The sequence below is a fragment of the Melospiza georgiana genome, chromosome 11 (assembly GCF_028018845.1).
Source record: "Melospiza georgiana isolate bMelGeo1 chromosome 11, bMelGeo1.pri, whole genome shotgun sequence".
In the NCBI taxonomy this organism is placed as follows: Eukaryota; Metazoa; Chordata; class Aves; order Passeriformes; family Passerellidae; genus Melospiza; species Melospiza georgiana.
The window spans coordinates 1338368-1351739 of record NC_080440.1 but is presented as its reverse complement, the minus strand read 5'-3'; the positions used below and the strand labels follow the sequence as shown (position 1 = coordinate 1351739).

General features: G+C 51.2%; 1 protein-coding gene across 9 annotated transcripts in view; it reads left to right on the top strand.

Annotated features, from left to right (window-relative positions):
- ITPR1 (inositol 1,4,5-trisphosphate receptor type 1) overlaps window positions 1-13372 on the top strand; it is a 161807-nt gene that overhangs the window by 132027 nt on the left and 16408 nt on the right. For all 9 annotated transcript variants that reach the window (XM_058032051.1, XM_058032048.1, XM_058032047.1 and 6 more), the window contains 8 exons: window positions 928-1050; window positions 3595-3770; window positions 4406-4570; window positions 5734-5929; window positions 6415-6516; window positions 8431-8570; window positions 9962-10127; window positions 10992-11152. In XM_058032051.1, coding sequence (XP_057888034.1) covers window positions 928-1050; window positions 3595-3770; window positions 4406-4570; window positions 5734-5929; window positions 6415-6516; window positions 8431-8570; window positions 9962-10127; window positions 10992-11152 — 1229 coding nt within the window. The remainder of the gene's footprint in view (window positions 1-927; window positions 1051-3594; window positions 3771-4405; window positions 4571-5733; window positions 5930-6414; window positions 6517-8430; window positions 8571-9961; window positions 10128-10991; window positions 11153-13372) is intronic.

Sequence of the window (13372 nt, the reverse complement as noted above, 5' to 3'; positions counted from 1 at the left end):
ACGTTATAAATTATCATTCCCCCCAAAGTCTGCATTTTCAGCTTGTTCCTAAATTTTACTGAGAGCTTTTTCTTTGCTCTCTGGTATCTAAACCAGCTGCCTCCTTCCACCAGGGCAAAACAGTCCTTTCCCTTTGAGAGCATTTTTAATGGAGTTTTTTCACTACTCTAGATTTCAGGAGGACTCAGTTTGCTGTGCAGTAAGCCTGCAGGAGCCAAAACCAGGGGATTTTGCCTGGATGCAAAGGGAATTACTGCAAGGCAGCTTTGCTGGGTTCATGACCACTTCAGCAAAGGAATCTTTCTGCTTTCTGCCTCTTGGTTCTGGCTGAGGGATTGTTAAAATTAGGAGTCTTTTTGAGAAGTATTTCTGGGAACATTAAGGATTTAAATGTGCTGTTGGTTGTACAGTGAGGTGTGCTGAGGCCTTTGCCCCCGGGGCAGAGGGAAGGCCAGGGAGCTTCACCCCCTGCTTATTCTGGGGCTGTTTTGGGCTGTTCTCAGCAGAAAATGAATTTGCAGGTGGCACTGCCTGGTGCAGGTGAGCTGCTGGCAGGGATGGGGCTGGAGCTCATTTTCCTCCCCAAAATTGTTCTTGTGTGACTCTGAGTACAAAGTGTGTTATTAGGGGAGACCTCAAGTGCTTGATCTCTGCAGTTCCTCAGCTTGTTCTCTTGCTGCTGCTAAACCATGTTGGAAACAGGGATCCTTTGCCTTAAAACACCATCTAGGAAACTTGAAGGGCCCCCAGGATGAAGAATAATTTTAAAAACTTCCAAATTAGCCATTAATATTATTACTTTTGATGCTGTGCTTTTGGACAAACTGAAAACAAACTTGTTTTGGTGGTGATATGTTTTTTTTTATATAGAGACCTCTTATTTTTATTAAACCCTCCATTAAAAAGGAATCATTTTCTCTCTTTCAGCTCAGCCTTTCCTGTACTGGTGTGCTCGGAACATGTCCTTCTGGAGCAGCATTTCCTTCAACCTGGCTGTCCTCATGAACCTGCTCGTGGCATTTTTCTACCCATTCAAGGGAATTCGAGGAGGTACTGATATTTAACCTAAAAAACATGTGAACAAATAAGGTGTAGTGAGCCCCATTCTGCTCTCCCCACTCGTGTCTGTGCACTACATCAGTGGGAGAAGGAGAACAGAATTTGGCTTTTGACATTGCCTTGTTTTAAGCTCTGCCGTTCTCTTACTCTTTCTTGAGACATTTTTTAAGGAAAATGTAGAGCCATGCTTTTTCCTAGGGGAAAAAATCACCTGAGACAAACATCCTCCTCTAATTGCTTGACTGTTCTGCTTCAGTCTAAAGTCCTGTAATTAAGGATTGAGCTAAAAATAGGTGAAATGTTGAATGTGTTGTTTTCCTTGAGCTTGCAGTTTATTAATGGCATTTTCCACAAACTTTTCCTGGTGCTGCAGGAGGGCTGTGAGTGCTGGGGGTGGGTGACATTGTCCTGCCTTGCCAGGGGAGCAGTGGCCACAGCAGGATGGGGAAGAGGAGCCCGTTCCCAGCATTTTGATAAAACCTCTTCCTCTCCTAGTTAGAATCCAAAAAGTAAAGTAAATAAATACATGTATATCTTATATTTAGCTTAAAAAAAAAAAAAAGACTCTTCCAAACAGACTGTTTGGGGGAAGTTGTCAGTGTCTTGAATTGCTCAGACACGGTGAACTGAGCAGCTGATGAGCATCTGACAGTAGCAGAAGCTGTAAAACTTCTGACTTGAGGAGCAGAAACAAAACTGGATGCCTGGAATTTGGTGCTGGAATGGTGAGAATTCCAGAGAGGCAGAAGTCCCTGCTGGCTGCATGTTCCCTGTGGCTGTGCAGGGAGTCCCAGCAAGGCCCTGGGGTCAGGGTGGGTGCAGCAGGTGAGCAGTGACCACCCTTAGCTCCGTGTGCCAGGACGAGGATGCTGCTCCCAGCCTGGCTGTTCAGGGAGCCCCACTCACTCACTCCAGGTGTTCCTCACGCCTGCTGCGAGCTGCTGCAACTCCTGAAAGCAAATGAATTCCCAGTAAATCTCGTTTAGATTCTAGATAAGTCGGTCCTAAATAAGCTGCTGCACATTTCCTGTGTCCCTCCCCGTGCTGGGGCTTGTTGCCACCCAGTGACTCTGCTGCCAGCTCTGCACCTCGTGCTGTGTGACAGCTCAGGAGCCCAGACTCCCCCAGGCAGCCAAAACAGCTGTTCAACTTTACGCTTATTAACTTTTAATTTCCATCCATCCTCTGCTGTCTTTATTAATCTGCAGTGATTTGGAACAAGATTAAATGGCTGCTCGTGGTAGTCAGATGAGAGTAATATTTCCTAAGCTGCCTGAATTTGGGAGCAGGGAGAAAAGCCCTGGGTGAGGATCTTGCCAGTCAGACACAAGTTCTGAGAGGATGTGCTTGCAGAAGGGCTGCAGAGTGCTGTGAAATTTGGGGGACCTTGCTGTTTTGTCTGTTGAGGAACCAGTTGCTTGAAGGCAAAATTTTTTTAAGTCAGCTTTGAGGAAGAGGTGTCTGCCATTCTGCATCAACCTGGGTAAATGGTGTTTGGGACTGGATATTTTTTATGGCTCTTTCAGGGAAGTGTATTTTTAGCTGCAAGGCTCGGTGTTGTGTAAGCAGCCAGTCTCAGGGGACAGTCTGAATAGACCCAGAAATAGCAAAAGATGCCAAAAATGAGTGTGAGGGTCTGACCAAAAGCACATCAGGGGCAGTGCCAGGGAGTGTCCTCACCTGCCCAGGCACTGCCTCTGCACAGCACAGGGGCTGCAGAGGCCCTCAGCACTCAGGTGTGAGCACCACAGTGGAGATCCTGTAGCACTTATCACCTGCATAAGGATTTAGTAACGAGTTTGTAATTAAAGGTGCTGCTGTGCCACCAGGGCTGGCCGAACACGGGTGGGTGATGCCCACCCAGGCAGGACCCAGGGCAATGATGGATGATGCCCACGCAGGCAGGACCCAGGGCAGTGATGGATGATGCCCACGCAGGCAGGACCCAGGGCAGTGGGTGGGTGATGCCCATCCAGGCAGGAGCCAGGGCAGTGGGTGGGTGATGCCCACGCAGGCAGGACCCAGGGCAGTGGGTGGGTGATGCCCACCAAGGCAGGACCCAGGGCAGTGGGTGGGTGATGCCCACCAAGGCAGGACCCAGGGCAATGATGGATGATGCCCCACGCAGGCAGGAGCCAGGGCAGTGATGGATGATGCCCCATGCAGGCAGGACCCAGGGCAGTGGGCGGGTGATGCCCACCAAGGCAGGACCCAGGGCAGTGATGGATAATGCCCACGCAGGCAGGAGCCAGGGCAGTGGGTGGGTGATGCCCACCAAGGCAGGAGCCAGGGCAGTGGGTGGGTGATGCCCACGCAGGCAGGACCCAGGGCAGTGGGTGGGTGATGCCCACGCAGGCAGGACCCAGGGCAGTGATGGATGATGCCCCACCAAGGCAGGACCCAGGGCAGTGGGTGGGTGATGCCCACGCAGGCAGGACCCAGGGCAATGATGGATGATGCCCACGCAGGCAGGAGCCAGGGCAGTGCTCTGGTGGGTTTGAAGGTGCAGCAATGGTGTGTTCTGCCCCTGCCCAGGCACGCTGGAGCCCCACCTGTCGGGGCTGCTGTGGACAGCCATGCTCATCTCCCTGGCCATCGTCATCGCGCTGCCCAAGCCCCACGGCATCCGCGCCCTCATCGCCTCCACCATCCTGCGCCTCATCTTCTCCGTGGGGCTGCAGCCCACCCTCTTCCTGCTGGGAGCCTTCAATGTAAGCACCCAGGGGCCTCTCTGACCCCCTCTGCCCCTGATGGCAGGGTTCCTTACCTCTGTGTGAAGGCATGGAGCAGAAATAGCCTGGGACACGGTGGTAGAGGAGTAATTCCCTCCTTGGGCTGCTCCTCACACGAGGGCTCTGAGTTGCTCATTTAATCCTGGCTCCCCAGGCTGCAGACAGAGCTCTGAGGTTTTGCTCAGTGTAGGAACAGCTCCAGCTTCACACAGGCATGGGGAGGAGTCTGTGACCTAAAGCATGAGGTTATTCACCCAAAGTGCCTCAGTGTTTATGGGGTTGTGTGAGGCTCACAAAACGATGCACTGTGAGTCCGATGGGGAGAGCTGGGAAGGGGCTCAGCCTGGAGAAAAGGAGGGTCTGGAGGGACACACAGCTGCTGACAGGAGGGGACAGCTGGGGGATTTGGGATCTGCTCCCAGGGAACAGGGACAGGAGGAGAGGGAACGGCCTCAGGGTGGGCTGGAGAGGCGCAGGGGGGACAGCAGCAGGAATTTCATAAGGGTCAGACATTGGAAAGGATTGCCCAGCAAAGTGCCTAGTTGCCTCCAGCTTGAAAAAAACAATCTGTTTTCCCTGATACTGTACCTAATTTATGGTTGATCTTCCCTTAGGTTTGTAATAAAATCATTTTCCTGATGAGTTTTGTGGGTAACTGCGGAACCTTCACGCGAGGGTACAAGGCCATGATCATGGACGTGGAGTTCCTCTATCACCTGCTGTACCTGCTCATCTGTGCCCTGGGGCTCTTCGTGCACGAGTTCTTCTACAGCCTCTTGGTGGGTGCTTGCTTGGCCCTCAGAACATCTTCTGCTCTGTTGGTGAAGTCCCATCTTGGGCATATGCAGGAACATTTCTGCTTTTCTGTGGGAAACTGTTGCACAGACACTGGGAAGAGCCACAGACTGGAGGTTTTCTTTAGGAGAAGTTACCTAGGGAGACAGCAGGACTCCTGCCACATCCCTCTGCTGATGTGTGACTTCTTGCACCAATAGGGAGAGGACATGGGGGGATGGATTTAAACCAAAGATGAGAGATTTAGATGAGATATGAGGAAGAAATCCTTCCCTGGCAGGGTGGGCAGCCCTGGCACAGGTGCCCAGAGCAGCTGTGGCTGCCCCTGCATCCCTGGCAGTGCCCAAGGCCAGGCTGGACATTGGGGCTGGCAGCACCTGGGACAGAATGAGATGTGCTGTGATGCTTTGCTGTGTTGTTATCAATACTGCAGCACAGTGTCTGTGCCTTCTGAGAGCTGGATGACTCTGGAGTGTCTCCGTGGCTGATCCAGGCTCCAGCCCTCACAGATGGACACAGATCCTGGCACACATTCCCTCTCTCTGGGGTGGGATTCACCTTGCACAGCACAGTGCTTCTAGAATAGCACTGAAGGAGGGGATCTGGTGGTGGTGGTGAAGATGTGTCAGTGTTGAAGCAAAGCTGAATCCCATCCAGAAGAGGCTGGTTTTGTGGCTTTGGTTGGTGTTTGCCACATCCTCTGGTACCTGAGCTGGTTATTTGCTGCGTTCATGGAGGTCCAGTTTAACAAACACCTGTCTGTGATCCACCAGGATCACAGCCACAACCTGGGCTCTGCTGTGAGTTGTCCCAGACTCAGTGAAAAATGAAGGAAACAGCAGAGAAATCTAAACACAGATTTTGGGGGGAAAGATATCACTTATTTAATGAAATGCTCAGTAAATGAAGATTTCAAGAAAACAGCAAATTGCAATTTGCAGTGAGCTGTTTGGAGGCTGTGAGGGGGTAGATAATACTATAAATTAAAGCCAGGCAGCAGCCTGGCGTGTGCCTAGCACCCAAGCAGGAACAGCTGGGCTGCTGGCCAGGCTGCTGCAGGGAGGGCACAGCTGCCTCGGGGTGCTGGGGCCAGGCCAGGGGGCAGCGGTGCTGCTGGTGCCCCACGTGCTGCCGTGCCTGTCCCCAGCTCTTTGACCTGGTGTACCGGGAGGAGACGCTGCTCAACGTCATCAAGAGCGTGACGCGCAACGGGCGCTCCATCATCCTGACGGCCGTGCTCGCCCTCATCCTGGTCTACCTCTTCTCCATCGTGGGCTACCTCTTCTTCAAGGACGACTTCATCCTGGAGGTGGACAAGCTGCCCAACGAGACCCTGCTGCCAGGTCAGTACCAGCTGCTCCTTCCCCTGGGTTGTGTTAATGGGTTCTTGTTCCCCGGGGCATGGACGGGACACGGGGAATGAGCTCCGGGTGGGACAGCAGCAGGAATTTCTCCATGGAAAGGGTGCTCAGGCCTTGGAAGGGGCTGCCCAGGCAGGTCTGGAGTGCCCATCCCTGGGGGTACCCAAATAAGGCCTGGATGTGGCACTCAGCGCTCTGGGCTGGGGCACCAGCCACTAAATGAAGAATCTTGGAGTTCTTTTCCAACCTCAGTGAATCTGGGATTCTGGGAAATAAAGGTTTTGTGGTTGAATTTAAAACCATGGAATGTGTAAATCAGGAAGTAAGTGTGCCCTTCTAAACTCTGGTAAGGTACTGCTCTAAATGCCTTGTAGTTGCACACTGAGTGTGATGGGGAGCCCCAGTACCTGAGGAGTCACCTTGCAGGGTGTTGGAGCATCCTTTGCTGCAGCATTTTGTGGTTTCAGATCGCACAGAGCCCGGTGAGACCATGACTGGGGAGTTCCTCTACTCAGATGTGTGCAAGGCAGGCAGCAGTGAGAACTGCTCCTCCATCATCCCCTCGGACCGTGAGTACCTCCCTGGCATTCCTAACTCACACCCTGAGCTTGCACTCTTTCTTTACTTAATCACCTTCAATTAAAATGACTTCTTCAGAAAATCCTATGCAATAAATTTGAGAACAAAGCTATCAGGAGATTAACTTGAGATAGGATTAATTTAGGCCAGCAGCATAACTAACATCTGTTAGATGAAGTGACTAAAGCAGAGAAACTTACAACTAAACCAGACTTCATAAAACACTGCCATACTCTTTAATTTTCTGCATCAATTGCAGAAGGAAGAGATGCAGTTTTCCTCTTTGCAAAGTTTATTATTTTAAAACATGAGGCTATTAAATGTGATCTCAGAAGATAATGCCCTGTGAAATATGGTTTATTGGCAGCATTGTTCTGTCTCAAACTAAGGAAACTCTTTTAATATCATGGCAGGAAGTGCTCGATGGATTAAGTAGACAGGGATAGGTTGGGGGGCTTTGGAGATCAAGAAAGTGAGATATTACCTGGGTATTGAAATATTTCAGTTTTATTTCTAGAAAATGTAATTTCCATGTGGGAGATTCATGGTGCTGGCTGGGAGGGGCAGACAGAACATCCCAGTTTCTCTGGGAAGGGCAGCTCTTGCACGGTCAATGATGGCCACCAGCCCTGCTCACAGGAGCAGAGGCTCTGCTTGGCTCAGGGGTCCTCTCTGGGACAGTAAAATTCAGCCTTGCTGCAGGAAAAGCTGCAGGAAAAGCTGCTTCTCTCAGCTCCTCTCTGGCTGCAGGAAGGAAAGCTCAGGGATGTTTTTGTATCACAAGTAATCAGAATAATTCCAGGGTCCTGTGTGCTCAGGGGTGTTCCTGGTGCCCGTATTTGGCCACTGCTCTCGGGTTTTGGGTATTCAGGGCTGCCTGTGGGAGGGTGGGATCTGCTCAGGAGCGTTTCTGGGAGATGTTTAGTGGGTACAGGGGAGTGTGTGACATTAGGGAGTGGATTTTAGCAGCTCTGCAAGTGAAGCAGTGAAGTTGGAGCCTGGAGCTGAGCGAAGGGAAGGTCAGGAGAGGTGTGCTGCTTTTCTGGCACGATGCTGTTTCCACAAGCAGTGATCTTTTAGCCATTTGAAAGCTCCGAGTGGAAGTTGCCATTTTGAGTGCAGCCCAAAGGCTGTGCAATCTGTCAGGCACCAGGGGAGAGTGGAAGAGGCAACACTTTGTCCTCGGAGCTGTCAGGAAGCTCGGGTTCTGTATAAACAGGCATCTGCTGAGCTGAGCTGTGCATGAGAGCAGGCATGCAGAGAGATTGCACCCAGTCACAGCAGCTCAGGCACAGGGAAAATGGTGGTGGGGAGAGGAGGGCAGGGAGGAGATCTGCTCCCAGGGGGCTCTGGAACGGCTCCAGGGAGGTTATGGGGTGAGGAGGGGTCTGGAGCATCTCCCCTATGGGCAGAGACTGTTCAGGGCCTGTTTAGTGCAGGGAAGACTGGGAGGGGATCCCATCAATCCTCACTGTATCCCCAGGGGCTGTCAGAGAATGGCTTCAGACCCTTCCCAGTGGTTCCCAGTGACGGGACAGGGAGCAGTGGCCACAAACCCAAACAGGTTCTGCCTCAGCATGAGGAAGAGCTTCTCTCCAGGGAGGGGGCAGAGCCCTGGAGCAGCTGCCCAGGGAGTTGTGCAGTTTCCCTCTCTGGGGACATCCCAACCCCACCTGGATGTTCTGTGTCACTGCTCCAGGTGGCCCTGCTGGGCAGGAGCTGGATGAGTGAGGTTCCCTCCAGCCCACACTGTTGTGTGATTGATTATTTGGGAAATGAACCACAGGGACCTGCAGCACAGGCTGGCAGTGCGAGGGGGGAGAGAGCACAGCCAGCAAAGAATGGAGGGGAGGATTTAGAGCTAATCTTGGCTCTGAACGTGTCTCTGCTTGCTGTGTTCCCAGAGCTGCTCACCGAGGAGCTGGAGGAAGAGAACAAGGAGCATACGTGCGAGACGCTGCTGATGTGCATTGTTACTGTTCTGAGTCACGGGCTCAGGAGCGGGGGTGGAGTAGGTGATGTGCTCAGGAAACCTTCCAAAGAGGTAAATCACCAGGGCTGGGGGTGGAGAGTGCTGCTGAGCAGGGCTGGGAGAGCGGGTGTGCTCTGCTCTGAACGCACAGGGGGACATCCCTGGGGGGACATCCCTGGGGTGTGACATCCCTGGGTGAGACATCCCTGGGGGTGAGACATCCCTGGGGTGACATCCCTGGGGTCCCACTGAGCTCCAGGCACCCCTCCCAGGCTCTCATCCCTTCTGGGCTGTCCAGGGAGCAGCATGGGGGAGCAGCAGTGTGAGCTGGAGCTGCAGGAAGGAGATGGGCACGGAGCAGTGAGGGAGGAGCCTGAGGAGCTCAGGGAATGCTGTGCTGGCTGCTGGGTGCCAGGGCAGCATCCCTGGGGAGAGGCAGTGTGTGAGATGGGAGGGAGGAGAGGACAGGGACCAGGCTGGGCTGGTGGGAGTGTGGGGGAGGAAGGATGATGAGGTTTGGAGCTGTCATCGGAGTGAGGACCAGGATAAGCAGCAGGAATTTTCCATAACACCCCTCTGGCTCCCCCTCTGACTGCTGTTTCAGCTTTTGTGTCCATCAGTTAGGAAGAAATTCTGTTCTGTCAGGGTGGGCAGCCCTGGCACAGGTGCCCAGAGCAGCTGGGGCTGCCCCTGGATCCCTGGCAGTGCCCAAGGCCAGGCTGGACACTGGGGCTGGAGCAGCTGGGACAGGGGAGGTGTCCCTGGATGGGATTTTGGGTCCCATCCCACCCATTCTACCATTCTGTGATGGCTCTGTGATCTGAGGCTCAGGCTGTCACTCCCAAAGCCACACTGGGGGCAGCACTTTTTTGTTTTACCTGACATTTCAAAGTTTTTTTTCTTAAACTTAGCTTTCAAAGTTACTTAATTCTTAATAATAAGTTTGGCACTTGACTGGCAGCCTGATTGTGAAAATGGGGGCTGGATATTTTGGATATTCAGGCCTGCAATAAATGTGGAATGTGCACTGAAAGGTCCAGCTTACATGGCTATTAAATTCAATTAATGATACTAAATTCCAGTTAAAAAGTTAATGGTCCCCACTGCTCCTCTGTCGATACACTGTAGATTAATATAAGGATGCACTTTGGAAGGGCTTCAGGGAGGGGTGAGAACAATCTTCAGTGAGTGACAGAAGAGTTTTTCTCTTGTGAAAGTGAGAGAAGTCCAAAATCTTGGACACAGGAAGAGCAGCTCTGCAGAGATCCCACAGTGGAGCTGACTGATTTGGCTTTTCTTTCAGTGATTTTTGCATTTTAGTTTCATTTAATGTTTTGAGTTGTGAGTTCCCCTTGGAGAGCATCACAGGGGAGAACCTCAGGCAAAGGGGTGTGGGGCAGGGTGGTAATAAGGGTGAGGTGTACCTAATTGGGCTGTTAATAATTCCAAAATGTACCTTGCAGGAACCTCTCTTTGCTGCTAGAGTGATCTATGATCTGTTGTTCTTCTTCATGGTCATCATCATCGTCCTGAACCTGATTTTTGGGGTGATCATTGACACCTTTGCTGATCTAAGGAGTGAAAAACAGAAGAAAGAAGAAATTTTGAAAACAACTTGCTTTATTTGCGGTAAGTGTGGAGACACCCTTAACAAGAAGGGGTCACTCTGGGTAAGGCAGGGAGAGCTGCAAGCTCAGAGGAAAAAGCCCTGAATTGCTGCTGTTCCTGCTGGCATTGCTCAGTTCGTGTTCCTGGGCACCACGTGCTCTGCAGCCTGGCAGCAGGAGCAGATGGGCAATGCCCTGGGTGCCATTTTCCCTCCAGACTCCAGCTCTGGCTTCCCCTCTGCCTCCAAGAGCAGCTTCCTCTGGGAGCAGGAGGGGTTTTTACGAGCAGTCATTTCTTCCAGGCGTGCCTGTGGAGCTTTTCCCAGCCGCAGGTTGGGAGTGGAGGTGCTGGGCTGACTGACATGGTCCTGCCATGTTGCATAACACACAGCCCCACGGGGGAACCTTTGGAAATTTGCTGCAAAGCAAACGTTGCTTTTGCTATCAGTTTGCCCAAAAATAGGAGATGTGTTATGAAATCCAACTAACTGCTTGCTACGGGGTTGTTGCCTTTTTTTAACCAGTATTTTTTCTGTTATGTATAATAAATATAAGCAGTACTTGTTACACTTTACTCTCTTCCTTCTCTTCCTCCTCTTCTTCTCTTTCTTGTCTGACCTTTTTTCCTCTCCTTTCTCTTCTCCTTTCTCCTTTCTCTTCTTTCTCCTTTCTCTTCCTCCCTCCCCTCCTTCCTTCTCTCCTTCCCTCTCTCCTTCCTTCTCTCCCTGGGTGTTTGTCACATTTTATGCTGATATTCAGTGTCCATTCCAGAATGACTGTGACTTGCAGAAGCGCAGCAGACTTTAGAAGCCAGTTTTGTCCTAGAGCTGATTTTCCTGGTCCCCAGCTGGCAAACACTCATGGTTCTCCCTGTGTCCTCTCACAGGTTTGGAGAGAGATAAGTTTGACAACAAGACAGTGACCTTTGAAGAGCACATTAAGGAGGAGCACAACATGTGGCACTATTTGTGCTTTATTGTCTTGGTGAAAGTCAAAGATTCCACAGAATACACAGGACCAGAGAGTTATGTGGCAGAAATGATCAAGGTGAGTTTGGAGTTTTGCTTTTTTATTTCCCTAGATTAGACCAATCCAGTGGAATATTGGCTTCAGTGCTCTGTATTGTATTTAATTTATTTTGTAAATGTACCTGTGACTTCCCAGCCTCCAGAGCACGCTGTGTGTGTGCTGGGGGAGGTGACAGTGAGTGGTGACAGCCAGGTACTCCCCATGGCTTGGATCAGGGGAAGAGAAGCTGTTCTGCCTTAAATTCACATTTAGGGGGAGTATTTTCCAGCTGGTGGAAGTATCTGAAGCACAACCAACAGGTTATAACCTGTCCTGGTATAAATATCTCCAACTGACTTGTAGGATTTGTTGTCATATGATTTGAGCTTATTATTGTGAAAATCTACAATTAATGTCTCCTCAATTGGAAGGGCTTTTAATGAGAGAATTAAAAGGCTCCTCTCTGCCAAGCTGCAGGTTCAGAGCTCCTGGAATTACATCCGAAGCCCAGTCACTAATTTGTGTCTTCTGGCCGGGGAGCAAAAGCTGTTTGGTTTACAGTATTTCAGTGTGATTTCTTTAGAGCAGAGCACTTTGTGCCTCCCCTCCCTGGCCTGCTGGGGGTTCCAGCTCCCTGGGCTGGCTCTGCAGTGCCCCGAGCCCTCTCCCAGGTCAGACGTGTTATTTTGGGGTCACCAAAGCGCCCGTCCTGCTTCTCCCTCGGTAATGAGGGCTTAAAGCAATCTTGTGAGCAGTCACCTGATGGGGGATTAGCACAGTGAGATAACCAAGTGCATCACTGCTGCTTTCCAGCCTGCCTGATTATTTTGCTCCCTTCCTTTATCCCCCCGCAGCACGCATGACTTCGGGGGGGAGCTCTGCACTTCTGAAGGGCTTTTGCTTCTTAAAGACAATTTTGTGTTGTGCCTTTGCTTCTCAAAGATGAATTTGTGCTGTGTTTTCGTGGTTGTTAAAACCAGTTTAAAGAAAGTTTCAGTTGGCAACCAATTCATTATTTCAGATGAACGGCTTGGATTAGATAAGAAGCAAAAATTTGTCACTGAATATGTTTGCATGAAGCACAAAAACTGGAGAACTTTTATGAGAATTCCCATTCATTAAGTGTCAGCAAGGGCTAATTACTGTGTGTGCATGGGAGTAGGGATAAATTATGCATAGCCAGAGTGTCTCATGCAGATGCAATTTTATGTAACCATAGGTAGAGCTTTGGATGTGTCTGTAGTTGGGGTTTGCATTTCATGAGGCAGATTTAAATGAAGATCTGAGAGCAGGGCTCAGTGAGGGCTGGTGAATGTGGGGTGTACCTGTGGGAGTGTGGGACAGGCAGGAAATGTGGATTTCACCCCAGTGCCTGGCACCATCCTGCCGCAGGCTCAGGCTGCTGTGCCCTGGCTCTGGAGTCCTCTGCACTCCATGGATTCCTGAGCAGCCATTTGGCAAAGCTCACTCTGAAAATCAATTTCTTCCCGGTGTCCTTTAACATTAGAGCTTCCTTTTCTGCCCTGAAATCTGGGTGTAAAACATGGTGAATGTGTTTTTATACCGGACCTGTTTTAGATGCTGCTGGAGGAGCCAGAAGTGGGTTTTTTCCCATTTAAGGTGGTTTTAGGGATAATTTGGGTGGGGCCTGGTTCATGTGTTCCTCAAGCTTTGTGTGCTCACAGAATCCCAGATTGGTTTGGGTTGGAGGGACCTCAAAGCCCATCCAGTGGCACTCCTGCCATGGCAGGGACACCTCCACTGTCCCAGGTGCTCCAGGCTGGCCTTGGGCACTGCCAGGGATGGGGACCCTGCAACCTCTTGGGCAAAATCCCGTGAACGCAGAGTGAGGGACCGAGGAAAGCTTTAAATTCAATCAATTCCCTGAGTGCCAAGGCAGAGATTCCCGGTGGAGGCGCCGCCTTAGGAGCCCCCAGGCTCTCTGGGCAGCCCCCTTGGGGCACGGCTGGCTTTGGAGGGGATTTTCCTCCCGTGTTTCCGACTGAAGGTGGCACTGTAACATCTTGGATGGTGACAGAGATGGGGCGCGTCCTCCCGGGCTGGCAGTGCTGGGACCAGCGCTCAGCTGCTGCCGGACCCGATTTCAGGAGCTGGGATAGGAGCATCGTGTGCTCCAAGTGCCCCTGGAGATGGCAGAGCGCGCCTCAAACGTTTCACCTGTGCTCTGACTCCCAGCAAAACGCCCGCAGAATGCTCTTGGGTTTCTGCCCCAAGAGAGAAAAAAATTAAGAAAATACA